The sequence below is a fragment of the Mauremys mutica genome, chromosome 1, assembly GCF_020497125.1.
Source record: "Mauremys mutica isolate MM-2020 ecotype Southern chromosome 1, ASM2049712v1, whole genome shotgun sequence".
Lineage (NCBI taxonomy): Eukaryota > Metazoa > Chordata > Testudines > Geoemydidae > Mauremys > Mauremys mutica.
This window is the reverse complement of record NC_059072.1, coordinates 67,922,010-67,945,122: the sequence shown is the minus strand read 5'-3', so window position 1 is coordinate 67,945,122 and position 23,113 is coordinate 67,922,010. Positions and strand designations below refer to the sequence as shown.

At 39.2% G+C, this 23,113-nt stretch overlaps 1 protein-coding gene across 4 annotated transcripts in view; it reads left to right on the top strand.

Moving 5' to 3' along the window:
- The window catches only part of ZFC3H1 (zinc finger C3H1-type containing), a 59,087-nt gene that overhangs the window by 2,661 nt on the left and 33,313 nt on the right, over positions 1 to 23,113 (top strand). For 2 of the 4 annotated variants that reach the window (XM_044978785.1, XM_044978758.1), the window contains exons 2-9: positions 5,725 to 6,144; positions 11,907 to 11,971; positions 12,250 to 12,448; positions 12,695 to 12,921; positions 15,886 to 16,009; positions 17,506 to 17,603; positions 18,860 to 19,063; positions 19,895 to 20,059. In XM_044978785.1, the coding sequence (XP_044834720.1) occupies positions 5,725 to 6,144; positions 11,907 to 11,971; positions 12,250 to 12,448; positions 12,695 to 12,921; positions 15,886 to 16,009; positions 17,506 to 17,603; positions 18,860 to 19,063; positions 19,895 to 20,059 (1,502 nt within the window). The remainder of the gene's footprint in view (positions 1 to 5,724; positions 6,145 to 11,906; positions 11,972 to 12,249; positions 12,449 to 12,694; positions 12,922 to 15,885; positions 16,010 to 17,505; positions 17,604 to 18,859; positions 19,064 to 19,894; positions 20,060 to 23,113) is intronic. The other 2 variants (XM_044978767.1, XM_044978775.1) reach the window with 2 other exon arrangements.

Sequence of the window (23,113 nt, the reverse complement as noted above, 5' to 3'; positions counted from 1 at the left end):
GACAGGGAGAAGTGATATCCCCCACTTATGGAACCAGGACTTTGCATACATGGCTCCAGCAGCCCCTCCTTTTTGAATAGCACCAGGAAATATTTCTTAATGTCTCAAGAGCCTCAGTGATGTCAGTAGTCTGGATTGTGAACTCTTGTGTAGAGTATGGAGATTAATTGTTGGGTGTGGAAGAAATCCCCATCTGAGTTACACCTAACCTTTAGAGGGGAATACATGTGGGAGTCTAAATTCCTGTTACAGATAAGTACTTCAATTTTGTCTTCAGTACTCCTCCCATTTTTCTTTGGCTTTAACTTTTAGTTCAGCGTGTAAATGTTGTAACTGATGTTCAGTCACAGTATTTTTTATCAATTCCTTACATCTTTAACCAATTCTTGATTTAGTCCTAAGGGGAGCACAGGATCTGGTTCAAGAGGTGAATATAGCCAGACCACTCACTAATCATGACCATAATGTAGAGGGGAGGGATAGCTCCAGTGGTTTGAGCATGGGCCTGCTAAACCCAGGGTTGTGAGTTCAATTCTTGAAGGGGCCACCTAGAGTTCTGTGGCAAAATCAGTACTTGGTCTTGCTAGTGAAGGCAGGAGGCTGAACTTGACTCAATGACCTTTCAGGGTCCCTTCCAGTTCTATGAGATAGGTATATCTCCATATATTATATTAATGTAATTAAATTTAGCATCCTTTTAAGGGTAAAAATGCTAAAGAAACCCACCACAGTGGCATTTAACTTCAAAAGGGAAACTACACAAAAAGGAGGAGGATAGCTAAACAGAAATTTAAAATGAATAGTCTCAAGGGTGAAATGCCTGTAGACTAAATGGAGACTATTTAAAAAACACTGTAATAGAAGCTCAAACTAAATATATACCTCCAATAAAGAAAAGTAAGAGAATCCCCCCCCCAAAAGCCCCCATAGCTAAACAGCAGAGTAAAAGAGGTGATTAGAGTCAAAAAGGCATTCTTTAAAAGGTGGAAGTCAGATCCTAGTGAGGAAAATAGAAAGGAACATGAACTCTGTCAAGTGCAAAGGTATAATAAGGTTAGGCCAAGAAAGAATTATAAGAGCAACTAGCTAATGACACAAAAACTAACAGCAACTTTTTTTTTTTTAAGTACCTGAAGCAGGAAGCATGCCAACCCGTCACTGGGGCTGCTGGCCAGTCTGGTGCTAGAGGAGCACTCAAAGACAAATCATTGCGGAGAAGCTGAATGAAGTCTTTGCATCAGTCTTGGCTGTAGAGAATGTGGGGAAGATCCCCACACCTGAGCCATTCTTTTTAGATGACAAATCTGAGGAATTGTCTCGGATTGAGGCATCAGTAGAGGAGGTTTTGGAACAAACTGATAAAGAATAAGTAGTCACCAGGACTCAAATGGTATTAACCCAAGAGTGCTGAAGAAACTCAAATTTGAAATTGCACAAGTACTAACTGGTATGTAAACTATCATGTAAAGCAGCCTCTGTACACACAGATGACTGGAGAACAGCTAATGTAATGCTGATTTAAAAAAAGAAGGCTTCAGAGGTGATCTTGATAATTACAGGCTGGTAAGCCTAGCTATAGTAAAGAACAGAATTGTCGGGCGCATAGACAAACACAATATGTTGGGGGAAGTCAACACAGCTTTTGTAAAGAGAAATCATGCCTCCCCAAATCTATTAGAATTCTTGGAGGATATCAGCAAGCATGTGGATACAGTGTATTTGGACTTTCAGAAAGCCTTTGGCAAGGTCCCACACCAGAAGCTCTTAAGCACAATAAGCAGTCATGGGATAAGAGGAAGGTCCGCTCATGGATCAGTAATTGGTTAAAAGAAAAGAAACAAAGGGTAGGAATAAATGGCCAGTCTTCACCATGGAGAGAGGTGAACAATGGGGTACCCCAAAAATCTGTGCTGGAACCAGTGCTTTTGAACATATTCGTAAATGATCTGGAAAAGGAGATAAACAATGGGTTGGCAAAGTTTGCATATGATACAAAATTACTCAAGATGTTTAAGTCCAAAGCAGAATTACAGAGGGATCTTACTAAAGTGGGTGACTGGGCAACAAAATGTCAGATAAAATTCAATGTTGATAAGTGCAAATTAGGCACATTGGAAAAAACAGTCCCAACTGTACATACAAAATGATGGGGTCTAAATTAGCTGTTACCACTCAGAGATGTTGGAGTCACTGCGGATAGTTCTCTGAAAACATCCACTCAATTTACAGCAATAATTAAAGCTAACAATATTAGGAACTGCTAGGAAAGGGATAGAAAATATAATGCCACTTTATAAATCCATGCTACACCCACACCTCAAATACTGTGTGCAGTTCTGTCACCCCATCTCAACAAAGATATGTTAAATTGGAACTGATGCAGAGAAGGGCAACAAAAATGATTAGGAGTATGGAACAACTACCAAACGAGATATTAAAAAGACTGGGACCATTCATTTTAGAAAAGAGACTACTTAAGGGGGAATATGGAGACAGCTAAAAAATCATGAATCGTCTAGAGAAGTGTTATTTACCCCTTCACATAACACACGGACTTGGGGGTTACCCAATGAAATGAACAGGCAGCAGGTCTAAAACAAATAGAGTACGGTACTTAACTTAGCACACTGTCAACCTGTGGAGCTCACTGCCATGTGATGATGTGAAGGCCAAAAGTTTAACTGGGTTCAAAACTCAGATAAGTTCGTGGAGGATAGGCCCATTAGTGGGTATTAGCCAAGGTGGTCAGGGTCAGAATCCCATGCTCTCGGTGTCCCTAAATCTCCAACTGCTATAAGCTGGGAGTGGATGATGGAGTGTATCAGTCAAGATTGCCCTGTTTTTTTCATTCCTTCTGAAGCATCTGGTTCTGGTCGCTGACAGAAAACAAGATATTGGGCTAGATGGGCCATTGGTCCTACCCAGTATGATTGATCTTATATTTTGTACATTGTTTTTTTTTTTTGGCTGAAATTTCAAATCTGTAGGTTAAATGGGGAGATAAGTTTCAAACTCTTTCTGTTGTTTGTTTTTCATCAGTCTTTAGTTGCTGAATTGAGGATTTCTTTAACCTGCCTGGCTCTTCTGCTCTGAATGAAGGTTTTGCAAAATGTTTTGAAGGATAACAGCTGTAGCCTGTTTATTTTTTTTTATCTCCACGTATTTGTATCTGTGTTTCCTGTCCTTAATCTAGTCTCCTATATGATATTTGTGTAAATGTTTTAAATTGTATTTTTAAGAATTCCTCACCACTTCCACTCTTGAGACACATTAGGGCATTTCCACTACCATTTTTTACCTATTCTTCAAAAAAACAAAACAAAACATGCTCTCTAATCCTCTTAGTGTTCCTCACCTTTAGGCCATCCCACAGGAGAGAAGAGCAATAGATACAGAATAATACATTAAGCAGACTTAAAAAAAAAATACATAAAGATACTTTAGAAAAAAACCAAACTTTAGGATTGTCTGCTAATGCCCCCCCCCCCAATTACCAGTGTAAGGGGCATTTTTACTTTTTACCTTTGCAATGTTTATCAATTTGCAAATATCTCACCTATGGTGGTTTGGGATTATCCATTACAGAATTCTGAAGTAGTTCTGATTTCTTATTAATATATATTTACAGGGCTTCTACAAATCATAATAGGCACTTTTGAATATACTATCTTAGTTTTTTGGTTTTGTTTTGTACGCTGTTCATCCTGGTTGATCATTATGCTGAGGCTCGACATGTTATGGCAATAGTAAATATTTTGCTAGAATAATCTAAGCAGTTTTTGGAGGATGTTTTTTAAAGATATTCAAACCTCTCTCAGAGATGAACATACTGATATGTTCAGGTCACTCGTGCCCACATGGTCATGAGGGTGGCTTTGCTTTGAAATGCTGTGTGGATAATTATGGTTCTGTATCTGAATACACAGCATGTTTAAATTCACAGATTACAGAAATTTCATTGTGCTTTAATTTTAGCTCTGTTGTTAGTACACATCAGCCCTAGTGGAAAAGTATCTTAAATTATCATAATGTTCACCTGTTGCACAAGGAGCAAGGCTGACTTATTATCAGGTTAAAATAGTTTTTTTGCTGTATAAATATAACTTTTGGAGAATTGAGGTGTTTAGTCTAATGCAGAGTCCAACAGAAGAGTTATTAAATAGCTATGTTAGCATTCTAAAGTTTAGACTAGAGTAAAAGAAGTTCTAATATAGACGTTTTATTAAACTCAAAATGCTAGAGGGTCTTCTGCTGTCTTTGGTTCACGCTTAACTGTGCCAAAAAGTTTTGGTTTAAATTTAGAAGAACTCGTGTTTATTTGGATAAGAAACAATGATAGGCACTTAGTTTGGCTATAACCTGTCCAAAGAGATGTAATTTCTGGGTCCTGGTTTCATGTAAACAATAAAGCACAAGGAATATCTTGAGTGCCTTCAGCAGTCTGTAAATGTACCAATAGCGTGTATTACACGCTATTGGTACAACGGTGTATTAGAAGGCTGTTTAGATTATTAGTAGCAGTAATAATATAATCTGGTTCTCTATATCGGATTTCAAATAGCTTTTCAAAGAAGGCAAGTACTTTGATTTCTTAATAAATATATTTACATGACTTCTTCAAATCATAATAGGCACTTTTAGTATATACAATCTTAATGTTAATAATCATTACTATAAAAATCTTCCATGTGTCACTATGGCAGGAAATGCAGTCTTTAATAAGATAAGATAATTCTGCATTCTTGTAGAATTGTGTATGTGCACTCAAGGCCTGATCCATGAAAGTCAGCAGGAGTCTTTCCATTATCTGCTCTGGGCTGTGCGTCAGGCCCCTGTTGCCAAGCCATAACCCTAAAGAAAAGCGGTGTCCATTGGGAATGCATGCACAACCCCTTGTGAACCAAAAGGTTTGGTCCTGAGCAGTGGCTCCAAAGCACACTAGTGTATTCCTGACTGTTCTAATGATAGCTCCTGGAGTCCTTGGCTCCTTGTGCACTTTTCTTAGTTGTTGGTGGTAATTATCCGTGGCTTTAGCTCAGATGTTGGGACACGGTTGCTACAGATTTTAACTGTGCTGTGGCTTGGTCTCAGTATTTTATGGGTGGGTAAACTGTGTCAGAAGGAAGTTAAGTAACTTATTCAAGACCACATAGAGAGAGTCAGTGGCTGAGTCATACTTCTGTCAGAGAAGTCTGACGCTCACTAATTTGCTTTGAGCAAGTCTAACCACCAGGTGAGCTCCTCCCTATCAGCCTCCACCATTGCAGTTCCAGTGAGTTGGAAGTTGTCGGTGGAGAGGAAGGAGACTTGCTGAGCAATTCCTTGAGCTGTAAGAGTAAACAGAAGTCTTAAAAAATGAAACTCAAAGGGTGGGATTTTTCTACATTTGAGAACAGTTGTAAAGTATCCTATAAAAGAAATGTGAATTAATGAAATTGAGCAGGAAGATGCTACTTGACAGTGCGTAAGTGTGATTACTATGTAAACTTTATATTCTGTTCTTAAGACTAATGTATAAAATATGCATATTGTTACGTGTTTGACAAATTAAGTTCTGTTTCTGAAAATGGGGAGGAGAGTTCAATATGAAGTTATAATACAAAATTACTTTAGTGGGAGAATACATTTTAATTTGTTACATATTGTTGCTTAATCATCATTGATTGTATTTTCATATTAAGGGCAGAAATGGATTCAATTTAGTTTTCTTAATAAATAAATCAGCCAAAACTTTTGGAAGATCCCCATCTAGAAAACAGAACTACTCATCTAAAAATGAAAACTGTGTGGAAGAAAGCTTTGAGGATCTTCTTCTGAAATACAAGCAGATTCAGCTTGAGCTTGAATATATTAATAAAGATGAAAAACTGGCTCTGAATAACAGAGAAGAAACTGTGCACCAAGATGATGCTAAAACAGCAAACGCTGAGGACCAAATAGCTGTAGAAAATGTCAGTATTACAAAAGAAGCTATAAAAGAAGTGTCTCCTGAGGAGAAAAATCAGGTTATAGCCTTTCAGGCATTTGAACTGAAACCTCTCAGGCAAAAACTGTCTACTCCAGCTGAGAGGAACAGATTGAAAAAAACTAAAGATGGAACAAAACAGCTGTCACAAAAATCTGAACTCACAGAATCCAGTCAAGGTAACTATCGAACATTCCTGTCCGCATTAACCTGTTAAAGCAAGCATCTTTGTGATTCTACTAGATATTTGGGAAAGTTGTGCCTCTTTGAAACTTGATATTGTTAAAAGAGAGTGGTTTTGCATCAAGTAACTTATTTTAAATTTGGAACTTGTCTTGAAGTATAACATCTTCAACATTTAATTAAAAGATTGATCCAAAATATAAAATAAATTATAAATATTTTCACAACATTTTCTAACTTGAATGTAAATAACTTCTTTGTAGAGAGAGTAGGGCAGGAGAACAACATTAGAATATTTCCCTTCTGTTATATTTGGGTTTTCAACACTATATTAGTGCTTGAGACTCAGAAAGTGAAATTGATGAATCACTAGTTGTCTAATCAGCCTTCTTCCCCTATCCACATTAACTAACTATAGAAAGGAAACAAATAGCACATAAAACTGAAATTGTTTGGATTTTAATAACAATTTATTGTTATAATAGCCTAAGGAAACACTTTTTAAAAAAATATAGTTTTATTACTATGGTAACATCACCTGAAGGCCAAACATGGATGTCATACTTGGTGGCTCCTGACTGTGGCATCCTAAATAAAAGGCTCTGAGTGATTAAATTTATGCTATTTAGTGCTGGTCTTTTTAACTGAAAAATGGTAATTTAATTTTGACAAGCTCAAAATTGATTACTGTTGTAACATGTGCTATCTTTATTTAAAAAAACAAAAACAAAAAAAAGCCCTTTGAAAACGAGAGCTGTGGCAGCCTTAAATTTCACTGGAAGCATTGCTGTTAACAGTGTAAAAGAATAGGTGGAATAACTAGTGCGAAGAGCCAATTTACTGCTTTTGAAATGTAGTTCGTTTTCTTGAGGATTTTTTTTTTTTAATGCTAAATTGACAGCCTGAGGCATCATGCTCATAATTGGAATCTTGGGCTTTCATTTAATCATCTCCTCTTCTATTTTCCTTCTCTTTTCCTTATTGGCTTCCTTCTTGTGAGACTAGAATGTGCAATGGCAAAACTGTCTCTGTTAAAGCTAACAAATTTATTTGAGCATAAGCTTTCGTGGGCTACAGCCCACTTCATCGGATGCATAGATATCTTCTTGCTGTATGTTCCAGTCTATGCATCCGATGAAGTGGGCTGTAGCACACGAAAGCTTATGCTCAGATAAATTTGTTAGTCTCTAAAGTGCCACAAGTACTCCTGTTCTTTTTGTGGCTACAGACTAAGACGGCTGCTACTCTGAAATCTCTTAAAGCTGAAAGGGGAGGATTGAAATTTAGTGACAATCATATATACTCTAGGGTGAGAGGTTTTATCTCTTAAGTGTTTCTTGTAGTGTAATAAATGTTACTTGTTCCTGCCCGGAAGAACTTAAGTTGTAATATAAAACAAAACACACGGTAAGAGTTCAGGTAAGGAAAAGAAGTGGAGAAATCATTAGGGGAAAGAGGTAGGGAAGATTTGTATAAGAAGTGGGTTTGAAAGAGGGCCAGATAGAAGCATGATGAACAGAAGTGGGAGGATGTTCTAAACTGTAGACACAGCACAGAAGAAAGCATGAATCTGAGGAGATACAAAGCATCAGAGCATGAGAAATGTAAGACAAAGGCATTTAGAGTTAAGATGATTAGCTTGAGCATGATACAACAGGAGATAAGAAGCCAGTAAAGGAAGGGAATGAGAGAATAAGTGGTTAAGGAAAATGGTTTTACCTGTAGTACTTTAGATAATCTGGACAGGGGAAGGTGAAAGGTACGGAAGCCCAAAAGATTATTACAGTAATCAATGTAAAATGATAAAGGTGTGGATGTGACTTTAATACCAGGCTTACAGGAGCAGTCGTATATTCGTGATAGAGCAAGAACCAGTATAATATAGGACGAGTGAATAAGTAGAGAAAGGAATAAAACTGACACACCTGTGAGTCGGGGGAATAAAAAGGAGCTATTTAAAAACAAAACACCACCCCCAACCCCCAAATTCATAAAAATAAGAACTTAAACACAAGATGAATTAACTCTGTATTGCAGGACATAGGGCTGGAAGGGATCTCCTGCTTTGAGTCCAGTCCTCTGCGGTAACAGACAACTCCATATATCATTCGTTCATAAACTTACCAAGCTCCAGCTTAAAACTAAGTAGGTTGCTTGTCCACACTATTCCTATTGTAAGGTTGTTCCAGAATCTCTTCTGATGGTTAGAAGTGTTCTAACTTTCAGTTTAAATTTATTCCTGGCCAGTTTATACCCATTTGTTCTTGTGCCAACTTGTCCTTGAGCTTAAATAGCTCTTCTTCCTCCCTCATGTTTACCCCTCTGTTCTCCATAAATACACCAATCATATCCCCTCTTAGCCTTTTTTTGCTATTGGACATGCTAGTGGTAAAATGAATGCTGTAATCCTTGGATGCACAATTTATTTTTAATTCGTGTTTAGTACCTAACATGGTAGAAGCTAACCCCATTACATAAAAAATATTAAAAGTAGACAGTTTACATAAGCCACTGTTAAATTATACTTGCATGACCAGTACCACAAGTATCTCCAGTATGCCTTTGAAGGTCAAATGATAATACACAATCCAAATTAATAAGCACAATGCATAGTAATTAACCAGAAACAAAACAGAATAAATGGGCTTTGCACCACGCCCTGAGACTTATCAGAACTTGGATTCTGGTGGACACTCAAGGGAACACATTGTAAAAGCAGAGCGTTCAGCTAAGAGCCCTGTCACTAATCTTAGTTTTATCCCAGGATCTGATAGCAAGAGCATCCCAAGTGATTTCAACAACTGTAAATTGATCTCAAGTGAGGTAGGTATTTGTAAGATAAATGAGTGTATATTATTCAGGGCTGCATGCAGTGCATAGGGGATTATAAGAAAACGTCCTGTATCACAGGGTATTTATATCAAATGCGAATCCAAGGCCCTTATGGGTGCATTATAGCTGAAGAGCTATTTTAGGGCTTGTCTACACTTAAAACACCACTGGGGCACAGCTTCAGCCTTCAGTGTAGACAATACCTATGCCGATGGGAGGGCTTCAGTCAGTGTAGGTAACCTGTATCACCAAGAGCTAGTAACTAGGTTGACTGGAGAATTCTCTATCAACATGAGGGGGTTGGGTTGGTTTAACTGCATTGTGGATTTTTCATACTCCGAATAATGTAATTATACCGACCTAATTTCCTTGTGTAAATCAGGCCTTAATTCTAAAACAAAGTTTTAATGCTAATTTTAACTGTCCTCCTTTTACTCAGGTGAAGGCTCTATATCTTCCTCTCTGTGGAATACCCTAAGGTGCTGTTTGTAGCCCTATTCTGTTAACCATATATTTTTACCATATGACTGTTAGCTGTGTGATATGCGTTAGTCTTGGTCCATCTCTGGGGAAAAGCAGGTCTACACTACAGCGGGGATCGACGCTCTGAGATCGATCCACCGGCAGTCGATTTAGTGAGTCTAGTAAAGACTTAACAAATCGACTGCAGATCGCTCTCCGGTTGACCCCTATATTCTACCCCCGACAAGAAGAGTAAGGTAAATTGATGGGAGATTTTCTCCCGTCGACCCCTCCCCCCCCCCCGCAGCGTAGACCCTGCGGTAACTCGACCTAAGGTACATTGTCTCCAGCTACGTTATTCACATAGCTGGAGTTGCGTAGCATAGGTTGACTTACCGCAGTAGTGTAGACATAGCCTTAGGGAGCATGTGTTCCACATTGTAGAAACTCCTATCGCCACAACTAGCACTAGTTGCACCTTTTCTCACCTTGAATTCATGGATTGAAGGGGCATGGAGAGAAACTCTAAAGTTCAGTGTTGAGGCATGTGGTATTAGGAAAAATACTTGTACATGTTCTGTGGCTAACTAGGCTATAGTTTGGAGGTGAAAAGGATGGAAGTGCAGATTGAGAAATTTATTGGATTTATTAATAGCATCAGCTATATTTTAGTGGTGTCTACTGTTGCCTTTATGCTTCAGGGCTTATTAGCGTTTTAATGTAAAAGTTTATAACTCAGCTATGCTGTTAGCTTTCTTTGCATACCAAGCTTCACTTAGCATAAAGTTTTAACCCAAGAATCAGTACTGCAATCCTTTTGTGCTCTCACCCCCCACGACAAGAGAAGCTTGTTCAGTTAATTTTTTAAATCTTTAAAATGGTTTCAGATGCTTTTACAATGTCTTCCATGTGCTTTTATTTAACACTTTTATGGTCTGTTGGTCTGGCTTGTGTAACAAGCTTTTGAAATATTTAAGAAGAAAATGAAGGTAAAGCATTGCTGGCATCATCCCATTTCCCCTTGTTCTCATATGTTTGGTTTTTTTGTTGTTGTTGTTTTTGAAGCGCACGGCAAGCAGGGAGATCTCCAGGGTGAGCTATATACCATTTGTATCTTTTAAAATTTCTATTTTATGTTTTGAGATTGCATTTGCCTTGTATCTACTTTTCTTGATATTTAGGAAGAGTCTTCTGCTAGGACTTTGGGAACAGGGAGAAAAGTGGGTTGTCAGTTTCTCTTTTCCTAGTTTGGCATGTGGGCAGGGACACACTCTAAGAGGGTTTTTTATATGGAGAAGAGAGCATCTTGGACAGGGGTTCTCAAACTGGGGGTCGGGACCCCTCGGGTTGCAAGGTCATTATGGGGGGGCGGGGTTGTGAACTGTCAACCTCCATCCCAAACCCCACTTGCCACCAGCATTTATAATGGTGTTAAATTAAACACACTTTTAAATATATTTATTGGGAGGGGGGTCACACTCAGAGGCTTGTGATGTGAAAGGGATTGCCAGTAAAAAAGTTCGAGACCCACTGATCTTGGAGAATGATCCATCCGCTGTTGTTGTTTTTCCCCTCCCATTTGATGGCGATGTGACTGGTGGGCAGTCAAGCATATCTGCAGGGTAGAGTTCAGCTGGTGAGTTTTACTACATACCAGGCCAGTGATAACCTTAAAACTGGTTTCGCTGGAGGTGGAGAAGGTGCACCAGTGTTCTTCTCCAGCTTTGAGTTTTCAGCTTAATCCTGCAAGGTTCTGAGCAGCTACTGGGAGGTACTGAGCTTCTTTAATTCCAGTGGAGATGAGTGCTCAGTGATGTACTGAGCCGGTGGGCAGGTCTACACTACGGCAGGGATTGACGCTCTGAGATTGATCCACGGGCGGTCAATTTAGCTGGTCTAGTAAAGACTTGCCAAATCGACTGCAGATTGCTCTCCAGTTGACCCCTGTATTCTACCCCTGATGAGACGAGTAAGGTAAGTTGACGGGAGATTTTCTCCCAGTCACCCCCGCAGTGTAGAACCTGCGGTAACTTGACTTAAAGTACGTCGACTCCAGCTACGTTAATCATGTAGCTGGAGTTGCATAGGTCCAGCTAGGTCGACTTACAGCGGTAGTGTAGACATAGCCTGTCTTTTGGCAAACACTGCTTTCATCCTCTTTATGGGATAAACAGAGGGAAGACTGTTCCATAGAAGCAGAAAGAAAAACATAGGGGAAAAATACCTTAGATGGAAAACTATTAAAAGAGCGAAGATCCAGTCTGTACTGTCAGGGTGTTACTTCTCAAAGCAAGATCAAAGTACATATCTGCAGCAATTTTATTTTTAATATACTAATGTATTAACACCTCAATGATATTAATAAACTATCTTGGGTTCAGTTCTGCACATTGTTTTAGTGTAGTTCTGTTAAGTGAACTGAAGCTTTGCCATGTTTATAAAAATGGGTTATTTTGTTTTAAAGGAGTAGAAGAGAAAGAACAAACATTAGTACGAAAGCTTAGCACTTCAGATGCTACGTCTGAAAAGGTAAGAGTGTTCTGGCTGAAATCATCTTGTATTTTGTGGCATGATCTTCTGGTTCTTTTCTTCTCTGTTGTAAAGTCAAGCCACACGTTAGGAATAGGTAGCATAAATCCTCAAAGACCATGATGAAATCTGGAGTGGGATTTTAAGCTTGCCTCTATAGAAATCTAATTGCGCATTCAAGTCTTTTTGTGCGAAAAATGACTTTTGTGAACTTAATTAATGACAAATTTAATGACTTTTCAATTATGCTCTCCCCTCTTTTTCTCCCATCCTCAAAGAAGCTACTGGATGAGGAGGAAGAGATGTCTGAATTGCAGCTTAGACTTCTTGCACTTCAGTCTGCCAGTAAGAAATGGCAGCAGAAAGAACAGCAGGTGATGAAGGAAAGCAAGGAAAAACTAACAAAGACTAAAACTGTTCAGCAAAAAGTCAAAGCCAGTACAAAACCACATTCAACCAAAAAAACCAGCACTGCAGGTAATATGCTTAACATTATTAAAATGATTAGCAGTAGTCGTCCATCTGAAATCTAAAATGTAATCTGCTTTGTAAGGCTTATACTAATACCAAATCTTCACCACCATATTGCACTCACTAAGACCGTTCATTCTCAAAACTTTTAGGGTTTCTGCAAAATGTAACCTTTTGGGGACTTGTGTTGGATATGTATGGAGGTTTTTAAAGAAATGAGGTGCAATTACCTGTATATATTTTTATTTAAAGCTAAGCAAGCTTTGAGGAAACAGCAAACAAAGGCATGGAAAAAAATGCAGCAGCAAAAGGAACAAGAAAGACGTCAAAAAGAAGAGGAGCAGAGGAAACAGGAGGAGGAGGAGGAGAGAAGAAAAAGAGAAGAGGAAATCCGAAAAATCCGGGACCTTTCAAATCAAGAAGAGCAGTACAACCGGTTCATGAAGCTTGTTGGGGGAAAGAGGAGATCAAGAAGCAAGGTAGTGATTTGTATTCAGGTGTTATATTTGAGATCCTTGATTGATGCATACTTTCTTTTTCAAACTCTCAGAGAAACAGAATAGTTTAGTGGTTACAACATACAATTTGGAGCCAGAAGTTTGTGTTTTAATCCCAGATCTGACTGTTTTTCCTCTTCTTCTGTTTTTGGTTATGTCTCAATCTCTCTACATAGATTTATCCACCTGAAAATTAGTAATCAGTAATTGTTGTTCTCATAAGAGTGTTGTGAGCGTAAAATGCATGAAAGATGTTAAACACTCTGTAAAGAAGTATAAACCAATTAGTAGTCAGTCCTGTTCTAGGAGGTGTAAAGCCAGGATACTGCTTTTTACTAGGTTTTGCAGTGGTTCTGGAAATTAAGTTCAGTGCGGTAGCACTCCCCAAAAGTGCTCATTTTAAGACAAATCATGTTATACTGCAGAAGTGAACCAACAATATATATTGCCTATCAAGAAACAAAGTCTGTTCACTGGCAAAAAGCATCATTGATTTAGAGTTAGGATTGCTTAGTTTTGCTTTTCTAGAATGTGGAGTATCACTAAACTTAAATTTGAAAATCAGGAAATAATTATATTTTGCACCCAACCTTAATTCTGTCATCCTGGAGCTGGCAATAGGCACTGGCACCAAATCAAACTTGACCCTGTCACTAACAAAATTTGTGTGGCCTTGTCTCCAAACCAATTCTTTAGCCTCATTCCTCTCATTTAGGTGTAGCTGCAGTGCCCCAAGTAATAGTTGCAGCAAGCTGCCAGTTTTCTGAGAGGTGAAGCTGCAACTAGAGGAATGAGGGATCCCTGTGTTTTGAGCTTGTTGCACAGAAGGTCCTGTTAGATAGTCGCGAAGGCCATTCCTGGTTTTATAATGTAACAATGTTTGAAAGAGTTCTAGAAAGAACTTTAGAGTTTGAGGGCCACTAGAATGGCTACCGTTGTCCGACAGTCCACTAAGTCTGTCAAGAATATAGAGGGATAGTAATATTTCACCCCATTTTAACACACTTTTGCATATTCTTAGTGCTCACCAGCACTCCATATCTGCATTGGCATTCACACATCATGCATCCTCTCTGCCTTCTGTCCTGCACTGTTGCTCTAGGAGTTCTAGCACTGAGGTGTGCCAACAGGCTGCACTATGTGGCTCATTTTGGAGTAACCAAAGGTGATGTCCCACAGGGAATCCTTAAGACAAGGATAAACAGCTATCAACATCTGTCAAGTCTTTAGGGGCTTGCCTGGAATAGGCAAAGTGGTCAAGAATAGTAAGTCAGGCTTAGCCCATTCTAACCTCAGCCTTTATCCTAGTCAAGATAAGGCTTGGGAGTTCCCCATATGCTATCCTTGTTCATTTTTCCCCTGCTGTCCTGTATGTGCTCAGGAAGGATATAGTTATATGATCTTTAACTGGGACAGGTTAGCATATTGCTCATGGGGCAGAGATAAGATTTGGAGGGAGGGGGATGGGAAACAACCTTAACTCTGCATTTCCTTGTTTTCAGAAATTCAAATTTAGCTCTTCCCTCCATGTTCTGTGAGGCACAAGGCAGTGCTAGACAACTTTAGTTAATAAAGGTTTTGGCATTGAATTTCCCTTGTTTGAGGAAATGATGGTAAAGAGGGGGCATGACTGAGGGGCACCTCTGATGGGGGCCATAGATGGACTTCCTAAATACATCACACTGCTGCTCAGCTACTAGCTTTGCTTTCCTTCTTGCTCCTTCATGCCACTCGTAGGGCTGTGTCTGAGGAACCTCTTGAGCAAATGATTCCAAATTGGTACCACAAAGTACCCCATGTTGTGGTATACCACTGTTCATGACAACCTCCTTTATGTACATGGATTTTAGAGTACTTTGAAAAGCGGGCTTTTAAACACAGAGCTCTATTTAAGCAGACCTATGACCAGACCAGTCACTGCTGTTCCTCCTTAATGCTGCTAGCACTTGAAGCAGAACGTCCGAAAACAAGCCCTTGGGCACAAGCAGAAAGTAGTCTGAAATTTATCTCAGAAATCTACCAAAAGCAGCACTTGAACTCAGTTTTTGTGGGGAGAAAAAGGAGAATGTGTGCTCAGGTTCAAGATAGTCTGTTCCTGTAAGCAAGCAAGTGATTGATGTAGGCTGAGCTCCTCTGCATAGTTGGTCAAATGAGGCATCTGGTGTACCAGTCTCGTGCATATGCAAATCACTTTCTCTCATGTGCCTGTCACAGTTCTTTTTTTGTGGGAGTTCTGTCTCTGGAACCCTTTGGCTGAATGACCCAGAATTTACAAAACTAACTCTGGCTCTGCGGCTTAGCAATTTTCAAGACAAATTCAGTATGCATGTGGATTTTTTTTTTTAAGAGCTCTGTGAAGGTTGAAAGCTTTGTTGAACCTTTTACAATAAAGTTGCTGAGTGCTCTTCCATAATAACTGTGTATTTAGTTTTCTTAGTCATTACTTGGCTATTTTGAAAAAAGAGATTTGCTTTTCAGCAGAAACTTTAGTAATTACTGTGATGTATTGGCAGGAGCAATAGAGTTCTGAAATAGAAATTATTTATAACACCATTTCTTTCAGAAACGCTTTATTCAAGCGTGCCCAAACTTTTAACACTGGCTAATTGTCAGGAGCTTGATTGTCTGTTATAAGTTTATTTTGGGTTTGATAATTGGATGTTTGCTTGTGTAATCTCTTGTAGAATCTGCTGTTATATTCAGAGAAAACAGCATTCAAAACCTCTAGCTGATCTCAATCTCTTCTCTACATAGAGAAGAAAGCTGTAGTTTGACTTCTTAAGCCACAGTTGACCCCCCCCCCCCTTTTTTGCCTCCTTTCTTTGCTGGGTAGAACTTGATGGAAAAATGAGTGAGGGGACAGGTGGTGGCAGTGTTAAAACAACTTTTAAAAAATGCAAATGCTGTAAGACATGCTAAATTAAAGCACTTTTTTTGTATGCTTAGTCTTCAGATACAGACTTGAGACGGTCTTTAGATAAGCAATCTACTGAGAGCGGAGGAGGGATTTATCAATATGACAACTATGATGAAGTTGCCATGGATACAGACAGTGAAACTAACTCACCAGGTAAGATTAACTTTCAATTTCTGAAATGGTTGAAAAGTATAATGATGAAAAATGGTTGGAATATTACTTTAGTGATATAAGAAATATGAAACGGACAATCTCTGTCCTCTCTGTCTTCATTTTGTAGACTGAAGTTGAATGGGTAATAATTGAGGCTAAGGTGTTTTTTGTCACAGATATTTTTAGTAAAAGTCACAGGTCACAGGCAATAATGAAAAATTTAATGGAAATCCGTGACCTGTTCCTGACTTTTACTAAAAATCTCCATAACAAAATGGTGAGCCTGGGCATCTGCTGGTGAGCTGAGAGCTCCAGGAGCCTCCATCACCCGTGGGGGCTCGGAACTCCAGGGTCCCCCTTCTCTGATGGCTCAGAGCTGCAGGGATTGTCGTGTCGTTGTCGTCCCTCCTCCCTGGCCCCAGAGCAGCCAAGATTTCACCACCACCACCTGGGCCAGTCAGGAGCTGTGGGTGTGTGTGTGTCTGCATGCCATTCATGGGGACTGGAAGCTGTGGGGGGGGCGGCCAGAGTACCCCGCAGCTCCCTGCTTCCACGGGCGGCAGGCGACCCTGCAGCTCCCAGCTGGCGCTGGCTGAAGTAATTGAGGTCTTTTGGAAGTCACGGATTCCCTGACTAAATCACAGCCTTTGTAATAATGTCCTGTGGGTTTGAGAACCATGTCATTTAAGAGGAACTAATTCTGTCCTGTTTTAAATCTGATTCTTTTTTATATAGCTTTGTATTCCCTAGGGATCCTCAAAAGTGCTTACACTTTTTTCTTTTTTTCTTTTTTTTTCTCCTTCTCAGCAAACTTCCTTGCCCTCTGGCCTTTGTTCCCAAACTTTCTCACTAGCTGCCTCTTAATTATTTTGCTGCCTGGTTTTCAGAAGGACCATAGAACATACTGTTTCCAGGCATGCAAATTATGTGACTTCTTCATATGGAAGGGTGGGGCCTCTGAGGCTCTGGATCTACATGTCCCAGTATTCAATATTCCTTGAGTTTCTTCCCTATCTGGTGCTGAAGCCTTCATGCATGTTGCATCTCCTTACTGCTGGTTGCCAGATCAGTTGGAATCTCTGTCCTGGGGCATGTAGTTTCAGAAAGCATGCATTTGTGAGTTGAAATCAAACTGAACAGCAAAGATGGGTTTCACTTAGAGTAATGTTGTCTTTGAATATTTGAATACAAATTATAAAGTTAATACCCCGTTCCTACCTTTTTTTTTTTTTTTTTTTTTTAATTAAGTAGTTCTGTGTGCCTTTTGTTTGAGTATATACTCCTCTTTTGATCTGGTCTCACCTACCAAAGTTGAGATATAAATTAGCATCTTGCCTGTTTCCTCACTTTGCTTTATGGTCATGATTTCAAATGTGATTCAGTATTTTTAGTGGGTTAATTAAAGCATAACATGATTTAGAGTCATGTTTGGTAACTAGCAACAATAACTTACCATTCTTATTTCTTGAATTTAAATGTATCTCTCTTCATTGCAGCTTCTTCTCCAGTGCAGCCTCCTTTCTTTGAGTGTCCGGTGGAATATTTTCCTCCTCCAGCACCACCAATTTCCTTGCCTCTGCCACCCCAGGTTACAGTAAATAATTTTAATTCATTTATTTCTTTTAATTTTTTCAGTTTTAATATATATTTTAGTTCTGTGCCTTTAAAGAAACACTGTCTTGGAACCCTACATTTTATGTTGCATTAAAATATGTGAGAATTTCCTAATAACTTCTAAGAAGTTTGCATCAAGTAGTTCTTCCCAGGCCCTTCTGTGGTACCATTGTACCTCTGTATCTTTATGCTGATCTATTGTTCCCCCTCTTGTGTTGGGGTGACTATACAGAAGACCTCCCTTTCCAGAGATCAACAAAACCAGACCATTCTTTCAGTCTTTTTTGGGCTCACCTGTCTTTCCACCTTCTTTGCTGCTGGAGTTCTAATCAGTTCCTTCTCCTCTTGCATCACCACTTCCAAGTGTGTAGCTGAAGGGTAGGGCAACCTAGTCCCCATTTCCCTCTTGGGCTCCGGTACCCCGGCCCTATATACAAAATGTCTGTCCTCTCTAGCCTCAGTATTCCCCACCCAGGGGCTAACACCTATTTTTGCTGTGTTGTAGGCCCCTTATACACCCAGTACCAGTCTCAATTAGACTCTGGTTGCCTTCTCACCCAGGAATTTGCCAGCAGCCTGCTATTCTCTGTCTTCTCTCTTCCCACTGAACACTTGGAGCTTTCATATCCTTCTTTGTGCCTAGTTGGTGCTCCTTCTTGGGATTAAAAACTCTGAATTCTTAACCTTAAAGGGCATTGTAATAAAGCTGAAGGGACAAACCCTAAAAAGGCCACTGTTTTAGCACTTATTCTTGTCATTACCTACCGTATTTTCCGGCGTATAAGGCGACTGGGCGTATAAGATGACCCCCTAATTTTACAGTTAAAACATAGGTTTTGGCCTATACTCGCCGTATAAGACTACCCCCCCTTCCGAGGGGGGGAGCCCAGAGCCTTTTAAATCCCAGCTGCGGCCGGGAATCAGAGGGCTTTGGGCTGCCCGCTGTTTATACCCGGCGTATAAGACGACCCCCGATTTTTGGGGGTTGTTTTTTAGTATAAAAAGTCGTCTTATACACCGGAAAATACGGTACCTCCTTTTTTGTAAATAGGAGTGATTTAACTCCAGCCTTTGATGTCCCTGTCTAAATCACTGCTATTTGAATTGTAATATCAAACCATGACTTAATCAGTTTAGTTCATGTCCTTTGTGTCTTTGGAATAATTTAGCAATGAAAGGTTTAGTTAATGCTATTTAGTTTTCAAATTCTGTTTTTCTTTTTGTAATGCATCTCAGACCGTGCAGCCGTTGAGCCAACTTTATGTGGAGGACATTTCTTGTGTTTCTCTGGAGCCTCCTCCACCTCTCCCACCTCTTCCACCTGAGGAACCCGAACAGCCACCCAAACCTCCATTTGCAGATGAGGAAGAAGAAGAAGAAATGCTGCTACGAGAAGAGCTACTCAAGTCTCTAGCTAACAAACGAGCTTTCAAATCAGAGGTAGTCCTGTAGTTTTGTGAATATAGTCTCTAGATGGCAATCTTGAGCTAACTTAAAGGTGACCTCCAAAAGGTGGAAAATATAGGACAGGTTTTTTTGCTGCTTTATGGCTATATAAAACAATCCTGAATGAGTTTTAAATAAAATCTGCTTGGTTTACATTACAAATTACAGGTCTTGTCCAACCTGTTTTTGCTGGAGGACCGGTGGGGTTATAACATTTCAAGGGACTAAAGTTTGAACAGTTGAAAGGGATTTTATTCACTGTTAAACTGTTTGTTTGCTTAATACCTATTTAACAAACTATTGGAAGGAATTTCTTTTTGTTAAAGATTCAAACACTACTTACCCTGTCATTTGAAGGCTGAGAGAGCTCTTGCTTCACTTTAGTCCTCCAGCAAATATGAAATGGACAGGACTTGACATTTCTAGTATTTCTGAGGTAAAAAACAAACAGAACTTATCCCCACCCCTCCCCGTGTTTTGTAATGAAAATTAAATTAAACTACCTATATGACATCATAAAAGAGGCTACAAACATATTTCCTTTGCAGATCACCTGTAAACGAGAGCAGGACCATTCTTGCCTAATATACTTTTTGGTGTCACTGTAACTACACAAGTGGCGATAGGTATATAACTTTGATCAGAAAATTGAAATATGTTCTGGTGGCATAGCATCTCTGTTATAAAAGTTTAGAGAGATGGCATAGGCACTAACATGCAAATATTTTTCAGTTGTTTTTCACATACAGCTGTACACCTTTTGAAACACTTTTGATATAGTATACTGTTTTCCCCCTCTTCCCCCCTTTTTATTTCCTTATGTAGGAAACATCAAGTAATAGTGGTCCGCCTTCACCTCCAGTTCCAAATAATTCCCAGCCTGTGCCAAGAAGCAATCTATCAGCAGTCAGTATTAATACTGTATCCCAGCCTCGGGTACAGAACACAAAGTTTGTTAGAGTACCACGACCTCCACGAGCAGTAATCACAGTAAGGAAATAACTTCAGTTTTCTTTTAATAAGACCATCTTATGAACTAGTCTTAACTCATATGGTAAGTTAGAAGTAAAGAATCTTCTTTGTGTTAGAGCAGTGATTAGGAACCTGTGGCATGTTGGACCATTCTCTTTCCCTTCCTTGCAATGAAATATTTAATTCTCTTGTACATCTAAGAATTTATGGCTTCTCTGAGCTGGGAGAAGATGCAGTGGCCCATCTTAAATAACCTTTTAAAATGAGCTAAAGTTTTTCCCATTTTAGGTTGGGGGGGGGGGGGGAGAATCTTGAGAAGATAAGATGCATGAAGCAAGCAGCAAATGTAATTTCATACATTTTTAGCAGTCTAGTGCAAAATGGTTTAGCTGTCATTTAAACATTGTTTAAATTGCCTTAGGTTACCTTTCACTAGGAATTTCAGACACTGAAGATTACCCTTTCCCACTTTTAGCATTCAGCGTCTTATAGATTCAAAGCACTGTATGAGCATTTGAGGCATGGTCACAGTTCACTGAGTCTGTGAGACAGACTGTTTTAAATACAGTCCAGTTATTTGGTTTCGTATTATCTTACACGAAGTTGAAGATGAGGGGAGATTTTACAGGTAGAAGATGCTTGGAGGTAGAAAATTTAAAAAAACAAAACAGTGAAACCAGCATTTTTAAGATGGAGGGGAATTAATGAGGTATAAGATGATTAGCACTAAGTGGTCGAGGTAGTTCTATTCTGACAGTTGACTTATCTGGTATTTGATTATCAGACTCCATGCTAGATATATGGTGTTTTTTTAATCCTGTTTTAATGGCTCTGAGACGTGGGTTCAGATCAAGTCAGCATCTGATTTGTGGTGTCCATCATCTCTCTGAAGCACCGTTGAAGTGTTTCACTGCCTCCATATTGTTTTGTAAGGAGAAGAGAGGACAGTATGGTCGAAAGATAGAAGGGGGCTGACTACACTAATGTCATTTTGGTCAGAATTTATCAGAGCTTCTCAGTCTTCTGATGTAACCTCGCGTGTGCATCACTCTCGTTGTTAGCTGTATTTACTTAAAAAAATCTTATGATATCCTACTCTTTCTGATATCTTTAGAGGGGACAAGATCATATTTCCCCCCGTCTTCTGGCAAACGTTCTTTCCATCTCCTTAATCCTCGGTGTCAGCTGGCTACTTCTAACCTAATTTCAAACAATACAAGAGTAATTTGAGATACAAAGGACTCCTGGCCTTTGTGGCACATTATACTTGTGTTAATCAGTTGGCAGTTGCATGTGTTCTGTAAACTGTTCTTTTGGTAATTTTTTATTTAAATCTTGTCTGAATCACTTTATCAACTATTAGAGGATTTTGAAGGAGTTCTTTGTCCTATTGTCTTGAATTTCTCCTGGATCAGATTTAATTCAACTGTTATGGTACAGAAACACAAAGAAAAATTGTACTAGTTAATTGGAGATGAATTGCAATATTTAGCCTTTTTAATTGCAAGATCACTTTTATCAGCTGTGATGATGGGCAGTTTTTAAAGGGTTGAGCAAGTCCTGATAAGTTTTTCTGTATACTCTAGTTAATGATTATTAGCTTAGTTATTTTTTACATTAATTAAAAAATGATGGATGATATGTTTGTATATGATTAGCCTTGCTCATTTTTAACAACTTTTCATTTTGCATAGCCATTCTAATCAAGTGTTTTTGAGTTTTGAATCAGCATAGTGATAGAAAAGTCACTCAATTTTCAAGCTTGTTAAAAGCCATTACTTATTGTGAATGCGGTAGCTTAATGTCTAGAACAGGAATATTTTCCTGTGTGCATTAAAGGAGGTGTGGCCAGACTAAGGCCTCATCTACTCTTAAAACTTACACTGGCATAGCTATGTCAGTCAGAGTGTGGGGGGAAAAAAATACATAACTATGCTGACAAAACCCCCAGTGTAGCTGGAGCTATGATGACGAAGAATAGATAATGTCATTCAGGGAGGTGGTGGTCCTAAATCAGCAGAAAAACTCCTTCTGTTGGCGTACGCTATGGCTACAATAGGAGGCTGTGCCTGCATGGCATCTCCCAGTAGTGTAGATGTACTGTATATGGGATAGATGCTCTGTAGTGTAGACACAGCTGTAGATACCTGCAGCAGATCACTTGCATAGCTGCTTCTCTCCCCTCTACCCACAATAACTGTCAATTCTCGTCACTCTGTTAGGGCCAATTTGTGTGGTGTTTGTGTTTTAATTTTGGCTTGTGATATTCAGGATTTTTTTTTATTATTCTTTGAGTTCCTGAAATCATGAGACTGTTTTCTTTTTAAAAAGTAAGCTTCTAGCCCTCATGGTTGTAGAGAAAAGTTTGAAAATGTGTACACTGTGTTCCCTGAAGGTTCAAAACACAGAAGGAACTAAACATTTAATTTAAAAATAATAATCTAAATCATGATTTTTTTTGTGTGCCTGACTCATGGTTTTTGAACGCTTGCGGTTGGCAGTGCTGCACCATGTGCTGGAACAATGTGTACATGATCCTAACATTACTGCTGGGAGTGGTGGTGAAGGGAGAAGACAAACTGCTAATTTGTTCCACCCTCCTGCAGCCCTGGAAAGCTACATAAGATTACACTCCTCCCTATGCATGTTTCCACTTGCATTGAGAAGAATAGTAGAGTGAAAGTGACAAAGTTACCGTCTTTTGCTCAGCTGCTCAAATTCGTGTTATTGCAGAAGTGGTATATGTAGGAAAATGAAGTAATACAGGCTGCTTCTTTGGGATTTGTAAAATATTGAAGGGACACTGCCCTGAGGTAGAGGGTAAACATTGCTCTGTAGCTGTCTAGTCTTGACTGACATTTAATCATGCCTGTGTTAGGAGGAAGGGAGAGAATCCACTGGAGAGTGAAGTTGCCTATAACTGTACATGCGAAAGTCTTATAATTATTTGATCCACTCAGTCTTGAGTACCTTGTCTGAGTATGTGGGACTGGGACTAGAAAGATCACTGCATAGTGCCAGCACAGACTTCCTTTGTAGCTTGCTGTTTTCTTTGCCTCTATTCTCAATCTG